The sequence below is a fragment of the Hakea prostrata genome, chromosome 7, assembly GCF_041222555.1.
Source record: "Hakea prostrata isolate BN-2017 chromosome 7, UWA_Hpros_2, whole genome shotgun sequence".
Lineage (NCBI taxonomy): Eukaryota > Viridiplantae > Streptophyta > Magnoliopsida > Proteales > Proteaceae > Hakea > Hakea prostrata.
Genome location: NC_142606.1, coordinates 261051 through 281062, shown reverse-complemented (window position 1 = coordinate 281062; position 20012 = coordinate 261051). Strand labels below are relative to the sequence as shown.

Genomic DNA, 20012 nt, shown 5'->3' with positions numbered 1-20012 from the left:
GAGATTATGTTTTGATGCTAAAAAGACAAATACCCATCTGCCTTTTCAAACGAAGCATTTTTCTTTTTCTGACAAATTGATGTTCTCCAAATGACTTCAAAAGAATCAAAACTGCTAAAATACTGGTTCGTTTCAAAAATGAAAAAAAGAAAAAGACATGGCAAGAAGAACCCAGACTGGATTACTCATACACATTTTTGGCTGCTTCTGTTCCAAAAATATAAATAAATACAAGAAACAAAAAACAGAAAAATTATCCTTCAACCCCATAGTAGCAAAATCCTTCAGAAAGAATAATCCATTAAAAAGTGTAACAAACACGCAACTTCTAATGAGCTGCCTAGTAGGGGAACATAACAAAGCACTTATTTGGATGAATCAAATGGATCCTACTTGGTATATAAACATATTTTACAATCCAACTGATCTGATAAAAGAAGCTTTAAAACTACATGATTCCCTCCACTTGGTAAGGGCCACCAATGAAGAATATCAAATCCTGAAGTCAGATAATCTTCTGATATGCATTCATCCAAATGTTCATAGCTCAAATCCTTTCTCAGAAGTATTATCCTCGATGAAGTCGGGAAATTTTCTGAAAAAATACAAAACTGGGGCCCCTACCATTGCCGACATGAAATAAATTAGAGTTTCTTAAGCCACAGTTTGACCACCTTACCTGTATGTGCTTTCCTGTTGGTGCATTAAATGAAGTTACATAAAGGCAGCAAAGCTTGCTGATAGCTGATGTAGTTTTTTCTCTTTAGTACTTACTCCATTTGCCATAACACGTACCACAAATCTCTTACCAACTGTCGTCTCATCCATTTGTGAAGTACTTGGCCAACCACACAAAACACAAAGACAGAAACAACATCATTTCGTATGGAATTAGTCCTCATCAAATCCACCATCCCCATCTCCATAGTCTTCATCCTCCATATTCACTTGCTCACCTTCAGCCAAAGGATTACCATACATAATTGGATTACTTTCCATCTCATCCAGCTGGTTTTCCATTGACTCAACCATAGAATTGGGCTTCTCTTCCATACTTTCCAAGCTGCTGTCACTGAAAAATGAAGCATATGGCTTTGAGACCTACACCAAGAAGTCTTTGTCAACAGATTTTATTGGAAACAAAAACTACAGCAGTTATGAAAGAAGAGGCTTTCACCTTAAAGAGAGAGTTTAGCTTTTCAGCTTTCTCTATGAGGTTGCGCCAATGTTCATCTCCTCGCTTTAATGTTGATGCAGAACCAACCACCTTGAGCCACACCAATTTCTCATTACAAAAGCCATTAAAATTTAAACTAAACGGGATTACAGGTGCTCATGTAAAACAACTTGACCTAAAAGTATGTCCTACCAAAATGGAAGATCTTGCCCTAGTAATGCCAACATTCATTCGTCGGAAGTCAGCCAAGAACCCAATGCCTTTAGTTTCGCTTGACCTAACACATGAAAAGATTGCAACATCCTTCTCCCTGCCCTGAAAAGGAGAATAAAAGGTCATATACCAGTCAAAATCATGTAATGTGAATAACAATGCAAACCAAAGAAACAGCTATAGCATGGTAATGCGAAAGTGATCTTAACTATTTCAATAATTTTTTCTTTCATGAAATTAAAAAATTAGACATACGGTTGCATTTTCCAGATACACTGATGGCAATTGAATGGAGGACCATCCTTAGGACTAACTAAAGGGTCAACTCTTAAGCACGCTCACTGGTATTCAATCCCTTGACGGTGCAAGGGATTTACTTCAGGCGAAGCTAAGAGGGGAAGTTTTTGTAACTCCATGGAGTCTCCCAATGGCACATACATTTTGAAGCCAACTGTGGGAGACTACACAACAGAGAACCAGTGAGAGATGCTAATAGGAAAGCTATAAAAGACTCTACAGTCTACTTCTAACCATGATGAAGAAGTGATGGGAGACAGTTACAAAAGGTTGAGTTTTTTGGGGGAAACCAAGAAGTAATTCTTGTTTTGGTGAGATTCTTCAGGTGCATTTTCCCTGGAATGATTCTCAAGCTGTAATACATTTTGAAAACTGAGAGATTAAACAAGCCTAACTAATGAAACAAAGGAACAGGGAAGCCTCTGCAGTTGTTGAGGAGACAGGAGGAATCAACATCCTATGGGCATTGGCCCCTGAGGTGGGGTGGTTATTCAGTTAAGTTACTTAAGTCTGTTCAGGTAGGAAGGCAACTTCAGGAGGGTTTTGTACCCTTCTCCTTTTCCTTTAATGAGAGAGAGAGAGAGAGAGAGAGAGAGAGAGAGAGAGAGATTGCCTGGAACCCATCAACAGTGTTTATATCCACACATTTATCATACTCAGTCCCCCAAACATCACAAAACCGCTTGCGAAAGAGCTTCATTTGTTGGCTATAAGGGGTTATAATTGCTACACGTGAACTTGATTTGAGCACCTGGTATTTTGTTACCAACTTTTGATACATGAGCAGCACAAAGTCAACCTCATCAACATTAACCCATGAGCCACTCCCACTGGGTTTGGTTTCAATTCCATCTTCTATATCAAAAAAACAAAATGGTGCAAAGCAGCGATACTTATGCCATGCACGTTCAGTCTGGTCTTTGACATCAGGTCCATCTTCCAATGCATCATTATAGAATTCTCTTGAAGGAAAGCTTCTTATCTGTTCAAACAAAAGGGCATGAAAAACCAAGTAAGAAAAATAATTCATCCCTGACGATTAATAAACATAAAACTGTGATTGGTCTTTCCAAACAATTGCTTTGAAAGTTCTGATAGAACCTCAGGATGCATGCGGTATTGAGTTTTCAGCATCTGCACTGGATAGCCAGCCCTCTGGAGTCTCTGGAACATACTCATGCCATATCTTCAAGAGAGAACCAGTTTTAAGCAACATTTAATGCCTCTGAGTTAATTTGAAGAATTGAAAGAATCATTGATCACAAAATGTTGTTTTACCCAAATTCCTTAGCTGTTTCAGAGATTATGGTGGCTGGTAATTGAACTGGATCACCGACCTAAAATTGAACACCAACATTATAAGGACAAAACAACAAATATTTTCTCAGTTCTAATAGAATTATAATGGCAAACAAACAATTAATAAGATTAAAAATTCATTCAATACATCATGGTGCAATAGACGATAGGCAGGCATAACAGTCAGATCACATGGCCTCTGTGCCCAGACACAGGGAGGTTGAAATGACCATCCCACCCCCGTGGGCCCACTTCTGTTGGATGCATGTGCTCCTGTTGGCCCCCGTCACACTGAAGCAGGGCCATGCCACCTGGCAGCCTTCTTTTTCCCCCAGAAATATATTTTCCTAAAAGACAAACAGTAAAACTACTACTACCACATTAGAGAATGATAAGTGCATTCAAAACCTACTAATGGCTGTGCCTTCTGCCTAGTGCATTAGGTGAAGTAGTGATAGACTGGAAGGGACCAACTAAGGGTCAGTTAATCAGGATCTTATATGAACCAGCCAGTTCAAGTAGGCAAAAACTGGATGTAGAATTACTTGAGGGTGATGGTTAATGGTGAGGGATATGTCAGGTTAATGTGGAGTATGTTGGAAGTCAGAACTAAATCAGGTTGTTGATCTGGACTTTTAAGAGGATTCCAAGAAGAACTGAAGCGTAAAAGGATAATTCCTGGAAATCGGCTGAGTGGGTTGGTCTGAAATTTGAATCAATTCTCTCTGAGGGTTAGAGGAAGATTGATCAGAATTTGCAGGTCTAATTGTTAGATTTGACTAGGCAGGTACTTGTTAACAACTCCTTGTCGAACTTCTAGGAAGCAGTTGCATGTTTTCAAACCAGCAGCTTGTTTGAACTTGAAACTTGAATATAATTGGCTATGTGGATGTTAAGGTTTCAATGAAATTCTCGAGCAGCAAAGGGGATTGACTGTGAGGGATAATATACGGGGGCTGTGAGTTTGTTTTGGATGGATTCTACTGGTAAATATGGACCATGGGCAGGTTTTATGTTTCTAAAATGAATAATTGCAAAGGAGGATGGGATTACAATAATTTAGAAGAAGAATCTTGGGAATGGGGATCAATACCTACGGACTGAAGGTTTAATGGCTCATTAGCAAGGATTCTAAGAGAGTGCTAGCAACCAAATCTGAGCATCAGCAGTGTCCGTGCTCTTCAACTTAATGATGCAGAAGATCTAAACAGTAACTTTACACGTGATTACAGCACTTCAACATTCTTTTTTTGTAAATTGCACCCCCCACTTGAATGGCAGTAAAGTTACTGACATATCATGTACTCCCTTTTTAAATTTCCATGAATCTTCAAAATGAAATTTCTGCATATTTTAAAATTTTCATTATTTATTGCTGCTGGAACAACTTCGTCAGCATGGGACCACTAAGATGAGCACCTTGGTGAGTTGACAACCATGGAGACACAAACTGAATGAGAATAATATATTCACAAGATAATGCATACTTCACAATAATCATGAATGATTTAATATAAATTCTTAAGATTGTTTCAAGAGTTTCATGAATTGGCTTACACAAATTTAAAAAAGAATCATCAGTCATACAGTACAACTTGGGAGAGCGACACTAATGCAGAAGGGCCTACACAATGCCAGCATCAGAGGGCTGGGTACTCAAGTAGTCATAAATAATGGCTGTACTACCAACATCGAAAAGGGAAAACTGACTTGAACACATCAAATGTTGTATTATTGTGCATGTGAGTGAAAAGACAGTTATAATCCCTCAAGAAAATGTATTCTCTTGCTGAACATGTAAAGAAATGCACGTACAGGGGAAAAACTGGCAAGAAATGCAGCTAAACAAATGAACACACTCCGACTAACTGCTAACATTTGGTTTCCAACCAATTGGGGTTGGCTATTAAAGCACTGTTGAACTGTTTCAGGATTTCTCAAGGGCCATATCAGCTGTTAAACCAAAATGTATCCATGGCTCTGTTAAACTCTCCAACATTTTTAATCTTCCTTTAGACTCCTCTTGGTCCTTTAACTGCTCCAACTTGCACCATATCTGTTGCCTAACTATAAATATGTATCAAAATGATAATAAACGCTAGATCGAGTAGGCAATTGTAGAAATCTTATGCTCATATCAAATACCCAAGTGTATCTACAAGAAAGAATCAATATCTAGTGAATATCTGCAAACTAAAATTTTGCACCCATAATTTCATCATCTATAGTGCATAAGATGGTTAACAATATTGTACACACAGATACAACCTTAGAAACAATGACCAAGAGCAGGAAAAATAGGCACAAAAACATACCAGGAATACTTGTTTGCATCCACTAGCTAATGGAACAAGAGTGGCTGGTTCCACCTGTTTACATAAATACAAAACCCCACCCCATCCCCAATAAAACAAAAGAAAAAGAATCAATCAAACTTGGGATAAATTAGACTAAGATCAACATTTCAACATTGTTCGACAGAGACTAGGTGCCACCAGCTAATTATATATTGGCATAGAATAATATTTAGAATGCTAAAAGGTAGAGTGGAAAATGGATAAAGGAAAAACGGTTGTGAAGACTATATACATGATTTATTTTCAGATGACTTGCTGCTATTTATATTATATATTGAAAAACAGACCCAGCCATGAGACAGTTCTCGCCTGGAAGTTGGTACTTAAGAGTCACCATTTAAAAAAAAATTGATCACATACACCGCTATCCCCCTCAGCCTGCACTCAAGCCACTAGGTTAAAGTGATCAGAGAGATCTTGGGCTTCCAGTGATTTATTGATTTTAGAAATTATATAATTACTGGAAATATGAATTCAATTAGGTTCACAAACCAATCAAGTCATAAGTTTCCCTAAATTACTCTAACCTACACCCTTCCCGCCTCAAGTGATTTCATCATATGTACAAACAGGTCAGGCATACAGTGTGGAGACTATTAACACATATACCTATTTGTCCCTACCAGAGGAACACCAGTTGTGGAAGCTCACCCGATGGAGAGGTGGTGTAAGGGAAGTTAGAGGAGAGGAAAAAAACTGAGAAGAATTGTATCTTTGAGTGTGCCTTTTTCTTTTTTTTCTTTTTTCTTTTTTTTTTGGGGGGGGGGGGGGGGTTGGAGGGCGGGGAGGAAACACAAATCCACACACTCATGTTAAACCCCCAGCAATTTTCTGTACTCAAATTTGCACATTCACCACAATGTATAATTAGGCGAAATTCAAAAGATTCATGTCAGAATGTATATTCTATCTCAATAGATTTCCAATATCACACCCCCCCTTGCACATTCACCACAATGTATAATTAGGCGAAATTCAAAAGATTCATGTCAGAATGTATATTCTATCTCAATAGATTTCCAATATCACACCCCCCCCCTTCCAACCCTTGTTAGACGAAATTCCAGTTGGACCAATTCTGTCTGGGCTCGGGTTTCCCAAAGCGATCACGCTGGTCAAAACAGTTACGTGCTACAGCATCAGTTGGCTAACAAGTTTCCTCTTCAAATAGAAAAGGTGGGTGGCTAAATATGACTAGATTAACAGAATTCTCTTGGAAGTACCGTACCATCTGTGAGAAATGATAAAATAAAAGCATCCAATTGTTGAATGTGGAACTTGAATATTGAAAAAGAAGGTAAGACAAAAACTCAAGAGCAATTGGCAATTGTTGAACATGGTTTTGCTGCATAAATTTCAATACAAAATCATTCACTCACCGAGGTCAGAAATGTAACTGAAGAATCAACTTAACAAGCAGCAGAAATCTTCACTACCATTTGCAAGGAGTAATAAAATGAACAAGTGCTTACAGCTTGGGCTGCTTCATCTATTACAACAACATCAAACATGCGATTCATCTTGGTGAAAAGAGGTGAACCACTGAAACTAAGGGTGGAGAACACCTGTCAAGCGCAGAAAGTCAGAAACTCACTAGGAAGATTGAAGTGATCTCAAAAATCAATACGCATGTGAGGTCATCACTTACAATGGCTGCTTCGTCGAGAACTGAAGCACGGATGCTGTCCCGGTCCTGTCCCATAGCTCCATGTTTCCGGGTATCAGACATTGATTGGTCCATACCAGCAAGCTTTCGTTTAACCTATAGATCAAAAACATTCATATCAAATAGGATCAACCATAACGCAGCAAAGTTGTGGTTATTGCAATTGCCAAGTACAGACCAGATAATCCATGGAGACTGCCTGAACAGAATGGTGAGGCTTTAGACCAATTCGCACTATTTTAGGGTAATAAGCATGGTCATTTTCATCACGGATACCTGAAAAATAGCTCACAATGTAAATATTTTGTGTAGGTAAAATGGCCACAGTTGAAAATATAAAGGAAGAAACTGAATATCCACCATTGCAGTCAAGGCAGCCAATCAATGACTGATTACAAATGATAAAATCACATATTAAGGTAATTTCAGGTCGACAATTTCAAAAAATTGCCATGGAATGCATGATAATCTGTTAGTGTAGTGTGATACAAAAGAATGCAATGGAATACTTTGATCCAGGAGCTTCTCTTCACAATTGACGATGACCAGCATCCTAGCTTCAAGAGGATGGTCCACAAATCCATCATTTCTGATCTCTTAAAGGCCTTTTGATATTCTCTTGACCCTTTTTGTGCATTAACAATTGAAACAATCACAGATGTAGACAGGCGACTACAGGTAGCCTAAGAATGCAGCAAATGTAATATTACAATGATTTGTATAATTTTCTTATATGCAACACAGAAGCCATACAAATGGAAAATGATGTAGTTATAATAATGATGACCTAATATAAGGGGTGGGCCTTGGCACAATGGTCGGTGGACCACTAATTGTAGCCCGAGGTCAAGGTATCCAAACAGCCTCTCAGCAAAAAGTTGCTGGGGTAAGGCTGCACAGGAGAAGTGCCTCCCTGGACTTTGCTTGTGCTGACCCTTTTTAGTGATGATCTAATATGAGAAACCAACATATAATAAAAAAACCTTAGTACGTAACAAAAGTACATTTATTAGAAGAGTTTTCTACATGCCTCCCCCCCCCCCCCCAAAAAAAAAAGAAAAAAAGAAAAACCCCAACTCAGCGGTGTATTATTTTGCACCTTCCCGAATTTGCAAACCTTACTAAAAGACACCCCAGCAGGTAATGCCATCCCTTGGTTTTTCATGGCTAGGTGGAGATTACCATTTTATCCTCGGCTAATAAATAGATTTGAAATACTAAAAAAAATCCTATTCTAAACCCTATTTCTTCGTCAAATCTTACTCGTAAGAGATGGGTGAAGAGATATCCTCTTCACCCATCTTCTTCAATTCCAAACAACCACCTGCAGTTAACCAGAAAAAGGTCTATGCTTCTTTAGACTACTCACCATCAGAGTCTGATCCCTGAGGCACTAACAAGCCGGGGACTGTTCAGTTTATCAAACACATCGCTCCATTCGTCTCTCCAACTGATTTCAACACTGCAACTTCACGAGCTCAGCAGGTACCAAACAATGGCTTTTGCAGTAGTTTTTCTTCCCGCTGTTCTTTTGACACATACATGGATGGATGCAAGGGTTCATGGTTACCACAAATATGGTGAATTGATGAAAGGAAAAAAGGGTTTTTTTTTTGGGTGTATATGGCTTTGGCTGGGTATAGGACAGAAATGGATTTGGAGGGAAGATCCGTATCGTTTTTAATTAACAGGGTCACAACAGCAGGATTCCAGAAAGTGACCTGACCATATATACCAATGGAATGTCTTTTTCTGTATCTAAAATTTCCCCTCTTCCTGTTTAAGCACCTTGGGTTAACCAACCCCACCGTGAAAGATTGAAAGTTGAAAAAGATAAAATGACTAGGGAAGGGTACTGGTGAATCTCTAAATTTGTGCAGGGTGAGGTGCTTGGTGCTGTGAAAGGGTACTGGCACTCAAGACAACGGTGAGAGGTTGCCGGTGATGGAGGTGGAGGGAGGGTATTATTGTGTGGAAATAAGGAAAAAGGAGTGAAGAGGGCAGAGCACATACAGCTGGAGGTTTATAGTGGCTGGAGGTGAAGGTTCTGGCAGGTGGTTGCCAGAGAAGGGTGAAGGGGGAATCCCTTCACCCACCCCCATGTGAAAGGTTGAACTTTCAAAATAGGTTTGAGGGGCATGTGAGCCATTTTTACACATAAAGGGGCATTTTGTTCGTATTGGATATTTTTTTAAATTTCCAATCATTAATTGGAAACGGTCCTTAATGGTGCTTAATGTTGGGGGGTTTTTTGTAAGTTTGCAAAGTCAGAGAGGTGCACTGTTCTATGCTGCAAAGTCAGGTGGGTGCATGTAAAAAGCTCTTAATAAAAAGAAAGCAACAACTCAGCCTTATCCCAACTAAATAGGGTCTGCTACTCATTAAAAATAAAGCAATAAACGTAAATAAACTTAAAACTTAAAAGTGTCCAAAAATTGACATAAAATAAAGTGTGCAGCCTCAAGACAACAAGGCAATGACTAGGCATCCAAAACAGTCACTTTTTTGCATCAAGCAAGACAGATGGTCACCTTTGATTCAAGGTGTCCAGTGATGCCTTAACATATACAGCAAGATAAATATGAAATGACAATGATGTCATGCTCGACAGAGAAACTCCTACCAGTGTTTAGAAGGCGCAACACAATCTCATCAAGTGCGGAGTTAGATGGAGCACAAACAAGCACACGAACCCGATACTTGCGATTGCACTTAACTATTTCAGGTTTCTGTACAACATAAGAAAGTGAATTTAAAAAAGCAAAGCTTTGAAGCAGTTTTCTGAAATGGAAAACTAGTTAATAATCTTACCAAATCATTGCCACTGGTTGGAAAAAAGCCATCATCACCATCAATTGGCATGATATCATCCCTAGGATTAGTGCCAGTCAACCAAGGAGATGCTTGTATCCAGTGCTTGTACCTAGAAAATACCAGGAGGCACATGACAACAAATTAAAATCCACTTTACTCATAATGAGAACTTGTATGGGTCATAACATTGATATGCAAGAAAGTGAAATCGCCTATACAGAATGTTCTACAATTCTGAAGGACTTGCAGGAGAAACCAATAACAAGAATCACTGAAAAGCAGTGGCACGATTGGGCACTTTACGTTGTACTCAAGTCAATCAGTTGTTCATATATGAACAAGAGCATATATATTAGATGATTTAAAACAATACAAACTTTTCAAACCTCTAATAGATCATTCTAAATACATTTCCATGAATAATAGATGTAAATTGCAAATAGAATTGCTCATTCATAAACAAGTAAATCACAATATGGTATCAATCTTAGACTTTTCTATACCATCCAAAAGAATCTATAATTCATGTTTACGTTATTGCTTAATCTAAAGTATCCTTTCAAAATGGGTTTGCATCTGAAAACAGCCTCTCTGCAAAAGAAGGGGTGAGGCGTGCTCTGGGTATGCCCTTCCAAAAACATCCACTTGATCTGCTTTGTCCCATATGCTAAATGGGTTCAAGCACAGAATGGGATATTTATATGTTGACAAATGAGGTCCAGATATCAGCATACTGGGACAGCATCCATAGAAAAGGTACTGGCATGGGAACAGGCTAAAGTGTAGCAGGCATCTGTTGGCTCAACCCAAACCCCCCCCCCCCTTCCCCTAGAAAAAGAAAAAATCACCGCACACCAGACCCATAATCATATCATGCCAACTGGGTAGCAGAGTCCCTACACCCAAAAAAATTTTACAACAATAATTTATCGAATATAGAAGTCAGATATCCCAGTGACAGCCTATTCACCTAAGCAGTAAGCACTTCAAAAGGCCCTCAAATGCTTGGTTGCCTTGGTGATATGACAAGTTACTAATAGGACAATGGATGACAAGTTCTTGTCAGAGCAGATAGGATATGCTTCCCTTCTCCTTTAGACACATTATGAAATTATTTGAAGTCAATCTAATTTCTATAGAGGAACATATCAACGATGCCATTGATAACTTGATGGATCATTGCTCAGCTCCTTCCATAGTTCAGACATTTTCTGTTCTCTTCTCCCTGGACTAACAGAATTCGTAATATGTTGTTTAGAAAAGTTCAGCATATTAGGAAAGAAGAATCAAGTCTATTCTAGGAATATACAAATCATGTTAAACCAAAGTTAAGCATAATTGAGAGAGAGAGAGAGAGAGAGAGAGACCAATACATACTTTTCCTCGAAGGAGAATTGTGGTCCACATTTCACATTATGTGACACTCCCCTAAACAGATAAAGGGAAAATAAATAAATAAATCAGGCAACAGTTTATAGAAATGAATGGAGTCAAATACAATCTCCCCAACCAACCCCTTCTCCCCCCCCCCCCCCCCAAAAAAAAAAAAAGAAGAGCAAATTGAAAAGGGCAAGGGGGAATTTTTTGTTATCCTTTTCAACAGTCAGTAAACAATAATAAACAAAAAAAGAACATTAAACCCATAAAAAACTATAAGTAGATTACAGAAAAAGCATGCAAAAATTACTTGGATTGCACTCTGGCTGGAGCTGCATGAAGAATGGCACTAAGCAGTCCAAGAATAGTTTGTGTTTTTCCTGTTCCTGGGGGTCCCTACAAGGAAACATTTATCAGGTCCAACACATGACCGCATGCAAGTAATCAGAGAACAAACTCATAGAAACTACAACAGTTGAAACCGCCAAGCATCTTAGTAGGTGACTTCTGCCTGCCTTATTTTTCAAGGAAATTTTTCCATGAATGGGATCATTGTAGTTGTTATCAGCCATATTAAAATAGCCTGTATTTTTCCTGTTCCCGGGTGCCCTTAGGCTCTTTTATCTACCAGCATGCATCTTATTGGTGCTCAAATTCTACAGACCTTTACTCCAAAAAGGTAAGTTTAAGCCAAGCACATCATGTTGTACAAACTCAATTTCAGACAAGATTTTTAATGCTGAGAGAAGGTTTGAGACAAGGTAGACAGCATGATTGAGTCTCATGTGAAAATTCAACAGATGGATAATCACATGGATCCTTATCTAATTAGAAATGCCACATCAAACTTCCAACAATTGATGATGAAAACATGGGGAAATAATCCACCATATGGGGGGCTCATGTTTAGATTGACCAGAAACTTTGACATTCAGACAATCCAAGGGATGATCACCAGGAAGTAGCTCCAGATATGGCTCATCTGGAGAAAAACTTTCCATTGATAAATACATAACATTTCACAAAAGAACAATTATTGACTTAAATTCCTTCACTAGGTTGGATTTCTATCAAGCACGCAAGCTTTCATTGTTTCAATAATTATCCTAATCAGGGAAAAAAACTTCTCTCTACCAGAGATTATCAAATGCTTCTAAATTGAATTAGGTGATGATGTTGGATCCCATTAACAGTAATTGAAAGGCCATGATAAAAGCACAGAGAATTATACTGTGATACCAAAATCAGGAACCCCAACAGCTATAGCAGAACATTGCATTTTTTAATTCATCAGCAATTCAGGTGGTGGAAATCACTCATGTAAAGACAAGAGAAAGATGAATTCCTTTATTTTCAGTATAATAAGAACAATACCCCAGCCAAAAAGAATAATATAATAAGAGCAAGATGGTGCCACAGGAATAAGATGAATCTTATGCATTTCCAAATAGGTTCTTTGAAAGAAGTGAATGCCAAACCTGTATCAAGACAAAGGTTTTGCGTGAAAGACCTGCCTGCAAAAGAATGACTCTCTTACAAAGGATTTGATGAAATACTCGGTAAAGAAAAAGAGAAAGGGATTGGAGTGAAAAAAGCAATGGGAATTTTTCAATATCCAAGAATGAGATAAAAGTATACAAGTGTACTATCTAATTGCATATTAACTTTTTTGCATTTAAGAATATACATGAATAGTTATAAACTTACATTTATGGCCTCCATCTGCGACGTGTTGTGGTTAGTTTCAAGAAATTCCATTAAAGGGCGTGGAACTTTCCAGGCCCGATCCTCTGACTTAGCATCCCTTTCCACAGCCGACAATATCAGATCCTTGAAAGGCAGAGAGCCAATTGACCATATAGCTACATATTCACGAAGAATAGTCGATAAACTACAAATCTGCACATATTGCATTAGTTGTAGGGTATCAACATTACAGTAGCACATTGTAGACATAATGAGTTGAAAGGCACGGGCATAAAGCAATTCACCATCACATATTTTACAGAGAAAAAGAAGCTGCTACTTGCTTGGACAGGATACAAAATTTGTCTTGACTAATAATCAAGGTGAAGGAATGGAATAACACGAAACAGGACATGATACCATGGAACTGAATCCTATATATAATGGCATCCCATTCACCAAATTAATAAATAAATAAATAAAGAGAGAAAGAAAGAAGAAGAAGAAGAAGTTCAACTCAGCCAGGAACCATTGCCAAACTAACCAAAAGCAAACCCAAATAAAGAAATTATTTCCCTATCCTCAACATTCCCACACAAAACAAGAAGTTCCATCTATGAACTATCCCCAAATCTCCTTGCTCGCAAAACATAGAGAAGTTTGAATGACATCAGGTTGGATTGTTGATCTCTGGAGGTTTCTATACTGATCCTTGAATCTTATCTGTCATTACAACAGATGCTCTCCATTATTTTGCTCCTAGAATTCATATAATGCTCTTTGGATAAAACTTCTATCAGAATGCCAAACAAATTTCTGGTTCCTGTGGTCCTCAAATCCATAGTTTAAAAGCTGAAACACAGTGAACCAGAGAGGGGCCCATTTCTGGCTTTCCCTATTTAATTGGCCAATTATGAGAAAGCTGAAATTAAATAGTGAACCATGAGGTGTCCAGTCAGAAGCACAATTCTCGTTTAGGATCTTGATCTGGACCTCTGGTATGTCTTTTGAAACAACACTTGGATCTTCTATTTTTGCTGGAAAATCTTTGTTTATTCATCAGCCAGTGGAAAATTCCTTGCAGACTTTTCACATGGTAATTTCTATATATATATATAACAGTAGAATGTTTGGAAAATGGAAATTCTGCAAAGGTGAAACTTTGTCAAGGAAACTGGGAAAATAAGAACTATAAGGGCAATGAAAAAGTCAAGTACAACAACAAGTGAGGGATTCTTGACTTTCCATGGTAAGGAGGTGAACTATGTAGTGTGTACAAGCCACAAGTCAAACACAACTATAAAAACTAACCAAAGCAAAATGGGAATAAATAAACAAATGAATGAAAATAACAGGATAAAAAGAGTCAATTAGCTAGTCTCCATTTAGTAGACTCCTTTTAAATCTCTTGTTTTTTAACTATCTTAGTCAACCACTTATGGTGAGGATAAGGTTAATGTTGTTGTTGTAATCTTGATGTTTTTAAGTTGAAGCCAGGAGACAGCTTCTCTGCTAAGAGGGGGCAAAATCTTGATGATGTTAGGCTCACCTGTGGTTACAGCTTCTCTGCTCAAGAAAGGCCATGGCTGCGGGATCATAATTCCCTAGACCCTGCAGTGGGAGCCTTGTGCAACAGGTATCCCTTTAACCTTTCATGGTGTTTACATAGATGCGAAAAATAAAAGCAAAATTACTTGTTTAAAAATGGAAAAGGTGGACTGCAAATGAGTCCTAGTCATTTACACCAATTGTGCAGCAGTGATAGGCTGCATTATCATTACAAAAGAGAAGATACAGTCAAAATCCTCGGTTGGAGTGGACGCATATAAAAACATGAAATCAACCAGTGACAACAGGAAAAACATCCTCTACTTCTCATTTTGGCACATATTTCCTACTTTTTCATTACTTCAAATACAGAATTTGTGGTCACTCAAATATATAGTGTGGTTTTATTATTCTTTCAATGTACAAATATAGAGAAGAGAGTTCAGTGCAGATAAAAGTTACCATGATAAAACCAATGCTAGAAAAGGGAATATTTATTACTCTAGCAAAACATAATTATTTCCAGAACATAAACTACCTTGATCACCGACACGCGCTTCGGTGGTTGGTTAACAACAGTACGCATACTAGACAACCTCACACTAGGTTTGATTTCATCTATATTGGACGCCTCAATCTCTCCAGCAAGAAACATGCGAAGAGAAAATTCTGTAGCTACATGATTTTCGACTAGTGCAAAAGCATACGTAGTAGGGAGAGTCGCCCCCTCTTGAACCTACAAAAAGGTCACTTTGAAATTTTAGAGCTCTAGTACAAAATTAAAAAACTTAATCAAACATCAAATGGGGCATTAAGTTAAATGTGACTGCTACATTGATGTAATGAAACAAACATGAAAGGAAAGTCGATACATTTACAACCAGTTATATAAACGGTTTCCAAGTGCAGCAGCACAGGGCAGCTAATACTCCTGATTAATTCTTTTATCATATTTGGATAAAATATTTCCTTCTAAAATTGGAAGGGATTTCAAAGTAATACAACCAGAGAAATGAGCATCATGCTCAACAAACACCAGCCATAAATGTTAAATATTATGAAGATCCCACTAGACCCTTACAAACAATTCAAGGAGAAGAAATTAAAAGGAATATATCATAAAATACAGGCAAAACAAAATGGCAATGCAGCTATAAAAAGCACACAAGAATTGCAATGCAGACGAATCATATATGGCTTCTCGTAGTATACAGTATCAAACTAGAAAATAGAGCATGGAAGATCTAATTATCTCCAGATAAGCAGGTCTGATTATCGAATGTTCCTAGAGGATAAAGAGCAACTTATGGCCAGATTTCCTCCACTGTAGTTCATGTGGGAAGAGACACTTGAATGTAAAATCCAGCTCAGAATATGATTTACAGTAAATAGGAGGACCTACTTGTTTGACAGAGGAAGCTAAGCTTCTCACTGCAAGGTAGTTGGAGGATCAAACACCAACCAACCTTGATCAAAGACAATGGATTCTTCATGCAGGTAGGAGGGCACCAATGACAAAAGCTTTTCACCAGCGGAAATTCATGTTCAGTGCTCAAGCGCTCAATTTTTTGTATCACGTTATGGACCAATGAACCAATTGGCTCAGTTGGTCTAGTTTAAGTAAAGGTCAAGTCCTGTGAAACAATTGATTTGTTTCCTTGAGAATGTCTACTTTCAATGTAGTTAGATTCTAATTTTATAATTAGCAGCTAAACAAGGATTAGAAGCGCACATCAGTTTAGAAACTGATTGTGTTCTGTAACCCTGGAAAGGGACAAGATTGGAAGATTCCAGTTATGGGACTATCTAGATTTGACTTCTGCGATTCTCTCTTTATTATAATAATACAAAACAACCCAAAAGGCTCCTAAGCTTGTTTTGCTTCTGCTGAAGTGTTTCCCTTGGTGTAACTAGTATTTAGGAGCTGGTGAGTGGGAAGCCCAGGAGGTCAGTTTTGTAGCTGTTCTTCATCTTCTTCAAGATGTCAAGCCTCAAGAAGATCCATTCTCATCAACCTTGATATCCTGCTGCTGCCCTGGTTTCTATGCATTTTATGTTCTTGTAATTCCTTTAATCCCTTCTTCTGACCAATCCAGCCATCACTTCTATCCCATCTTTTGGGCAAAACTCCCCCCCCCCCCGATTTTTATCTACCCAGCAGATTGACTGCTCAACAGTTTCCCCAAAATGTTTCAAATCCTAACTCCTTAACCTATTACGAAATCAGCATGGGGTAATATTTGGTACAGATGTGAATTTGGTTAAACCTTTGAGCCCCCTACTGTCTTAGATATTTTCCGTCACCTTAAACCTAACCCTAGCCCTCTTCCTTAACCTACCAACCATTCCAGCCAGCCCTAACCCTGTCAAGCTTGACCATTCCCTTTATTCCGAATTCTGTTTCGGGACTGAGTGAACCTCCAATTCTGTTCTGCATTAACTCCCTTACGGATTAAAAATAAAATAGAACAATATCTAACCTAATCCTGCCAAACTAAAATACTGAAATAGATTGTCTGACTAATCCCATATGCATAGCCTCTACCAAGATTCAAGGCCATTACAATGAGAACATATGGGATCAAAGACCCAATATATAGATGCATAAACCAACCCAAAGCTTCTTTCTAAGAAAATAAGCCCATTTACACGATTCATCTTCATCACTAACTTCTTCCAACCTGATTGAAAGAGTCCACGTCCTTGAGAGCCGATATGAACAAAAATTTATAAATGGGAAACAATTTTTGTCAGGCTAATTAAATATGGAAACTTGGAACTGATTCACCAGGAATTTTAGTAAACAACTACAAACCATTATAGAAACATCACCAATTGGTGTTACTTGTTTTCACCAGTTCTCAATTGTAACATATTGCACTTCTATGGAACTACATGTCTGTGATCACTCCCCTATTCTCATAAGGGAACAAGAACTTCAAATAGAAGTGACACATTTCATAGACAAGCTAATAAATTTTCTCTAAAATGAAGCCAATTGAAAAGTCGAAGCAATAAGATCAGGTACAAGGGAACAGAATCGAACCATTATCTCCTCTTTCGACAGCAGTACAAGATCATTATCCGACAGCTTTGGATCTTCGCTAGCACCATATACTAGCACCGGTTTATGAAACCCATCAGCCTCACTGCACTTAGAAATGATACCCTTGTGCCCTTCTGTCACTGTGTAGAGAAAGGGAAAACAAACACTAACTAAGCTTCTATCTGGTTTCGCTTCGAAGTTATTAATCAAGCACAAATAAAGGCCACAAAAATAAAATACCCTCTTCTTCCTCTTTCTGCTGAATAATCTGGGCTTTCACTTCTTCGAATAGAAGCGATTCGAATGTCCCAATATAATCGTTAACGTCTTCATAAGTATACTTTACTTCTTTCAAACCCGGTGCTTCTCCATCAAGCTTTCTCTGAGCAATAAGAATAAAATAAGCAAATCAGGGTTACGACAACAACTAATATCTCAATATAATAGTTAATGCCTTCCAAGTATCTTTTACTTTCTTCACACGAGCCTCTCCATTAAGATTTTTCTGATCAATAAGAATTAAATAAACAAGTAAGGATTACAAGAAAAACTAGAAGAAAAACGAAGTATACAGGACCGATAAGTTTGAGAAAGAGAAGAACATTACCTGAGATTCTGAGAGGAGACGCAAGTAATCCCAACTAAGAACTACTTTGCGAAAACGATTGAGATGGGGCTCAAACTGAGCTCTATTCTTCTCCGAACCCATTCTCAGATCACAGAGAAGAGCCGAAGTAGTTAACGAGAGCTCAAGCAAAGCGCGGGGAATGGATTTTATGAAAGTAAGGGTTTTAGCCTTTAGGTTGAAGTGGGTACTTTAGGGATTTTAATTTGCAGCAGCCTCTGCCGGCCGCTGGGCGTTGGCTGCTGCCAAGGGTATTGATCGTGCCACGTGATTATTAAACGGTTGAAAATCACTTTGGAGTGTACTTTAAAAAATATATTTATTTTTACATTTAATAATTGTTTTTTTATAAATTTACCGAATAAGGCTTTCAATGTACCGATCCCAAACCCTCATTTTTTTATTTTTTTTTGTAATTCAAATTCATTCAACCAAAGAATCACAAACATCCGAGTTACAAAGCTTGGATAACCAAGAAGTGGACCTTGGCCATGAACTCTGCTTCGGCACAGAGACAGTCATCATAGCCAGGAGTCAAGAACAGCTGGTAGTCTCCCTTGGAGAAAAAACAAACACACAATCTAAGAATTTAAAAGCCAATAAATTGATGTCCTTAACCACATTGTGAATGGATATAGGAACCTTTGCTATACCATTGACGAAGTTGGCTAAGGGTTAGCAATCCACCTCCGCTCTCACCCACCAAAAGCCTTCCTTCACCTAGACATTGAAGAAGTCCTTCTCTTAATGCCATGGCCTCACCTTCAATCACCCCCATTTCCTTTTACTAGTTAGATAGGATGGAGAAAGAACTTGCAGACCTTTTCCGCAAAAGCTCATAGCTGAACCCATTTTAATGGAAGAAAGAAAAACGAGTTTGATTTCAACAGAACACAAATCTTTGGGCTCCGAAGCTGTTTACGGGATGAAAATGGTTCACTTATTGGATGAATTCAATAAAGGATTTCTTCATATCATCTCTCTTATTTAAATTTTCATATTAAAACGAACCTGATGTTTGATTTGAAACTAGCCTTTAGCGGTTATTCACCTGGAACTAGCCTTTAGCATGAGAAGTAAAGAATCCCTTTGAGATTCATGCAACAGATATCTTCACCTTCACATCTGCAACACATCGACCACGAATACTTAATTTCAGCTGAAATGCATCAAGAATGCATTGGTAGATGCTACCAAATGTCCAATTTGTTTCAGTAGATTGAAGGACTTATTTTGTAAATTTATAAAAAATTAAATATTGAATATATAATATATATATATATATATATATATATATATATATTTATTTATTTATTTATTTTTTTAAATTTACAAGTACACTCTTATAGATTGATTCTCAAAAATTGGATCATATTGTACTAATGTGGTACGATCAATACCAGCAGCCAATGGATTGATGGAAAAGAGTCGTAAAATCTTAAAGCCTGGCCACACAATATCAACACGTGTAATTTAAAATAACCGAAGTAAGTTTGGTTTCACATTTTCTGGAATCAATTAAAGGAATCATGATTTCAATAAAAAAACCAATTGGTTCAATGTTGACTCGAAATCAAGGTGATTTCATGGAATCACCTGGAATCCACATTTTAGGCTAAAACCTAATTCCATTGACGTGGTTTCTAAATATAGTCACCCAAAATTAATCTTAGTATAAATATGAGTGACTTCATTTGGAGAGGCAAAAGACAACACTTTCACATAAGAGATCAGAATTCGAATCTCTTCAAAATCAGGGGTTTAGGTATCAATTATATAAGGGCCAAAAGCTGAGATCTCAAATATTTAGAGATTTCAAATTTATAGATTTCAAATATATGGAGTTATAATTTAAAAATTAGATGTTTGGTTGTGGAAGAAATTTGTGATTCACAAAAACTATTTGA

General features: G+C 37.8%; 1 protein-coding gene across 3 annotated transcripts; it reads right to left on the bottom strand.

Annotated features, from left to right (window-relative positions):
* Positions 1-23: 23 nt before the first annotated feature.
* On the bottom strand, positions 24-18300 carry MAA3 (P-loop containing nucleoside triphosphate hydrolases superfamily protein). 3 transcript variants are annotated; one of them, XM_089161485.1, is made up of 21 exons: positions 18088-18299; positions 17953-17985; positions 17721-17862; positions 17481-17620; positions 14973-15170; positions 12908-13099; positions 12679-12714; positions 11511-11596; positions 11201-11251; positions 9821-9932; positions 9633-9738; positions 7188-7285; positions 6992-7105; positions 6816-6908; positions 5302-5355; positions 2966-3024; positions 2789-2873; positions 2439-2669; positions 1370-1492; positions 1178-1267; positions 24-1101 (listed from the first exon to the last, which is right to left on the bottom strand). In XM_089161485.1, the coding sequence occupies exons 1-21, from the start codon at positions 18187-18189 to the stop codon at positions 892-894; spliced, it is 2355 nt and encodes a 784-aa protein (XP_089017611.1). In that variant the 5' UTR covers positions 18190-18299; the 3' UTR covers positions 24-891. The 3 variants fall into 3 exon arrangements, with proteins under 3 accessions (XP_089017611.1, XP_089017610.1, XP_089017609.1); XM_089161483.1 differs by having other exon boundaries at positions 25-1101; positions 2301-2669; XM_089161484.1 differs by lacking the exon at positions 17953-17985 and having other exon boundaries at positions 2301-2669; positions 18088-18300.
* Positions 18301-20012: the final 1712 nt, after the last annotated feature.

Excerpts from the sequence above, each read along its gene's own strand:
- MAA3 (XM_089161483.1), bottom strand. The coding sequence starts at position 18,189 with ATGGGTTCGGAGAAGAATAGAGCTCAGTTTGAGCCCCATCTCAATCGT. Across the intron at positions 11,597-12,678 it reads AAACCTTTGTCTTGATACAG|GGACCCCCAGGAACAGGAAA; the intron begins GTTTGGCATTCA and ends GTTTCCTTGTAG. Across the intron at positions 2,670-2,788 it reads AATACCGCATGCATCCTGAG|ATAAGAAGCTTTCCTTCAAG; the intron begins GTTCTATCAGAA and ends TTGTTTGAACAG.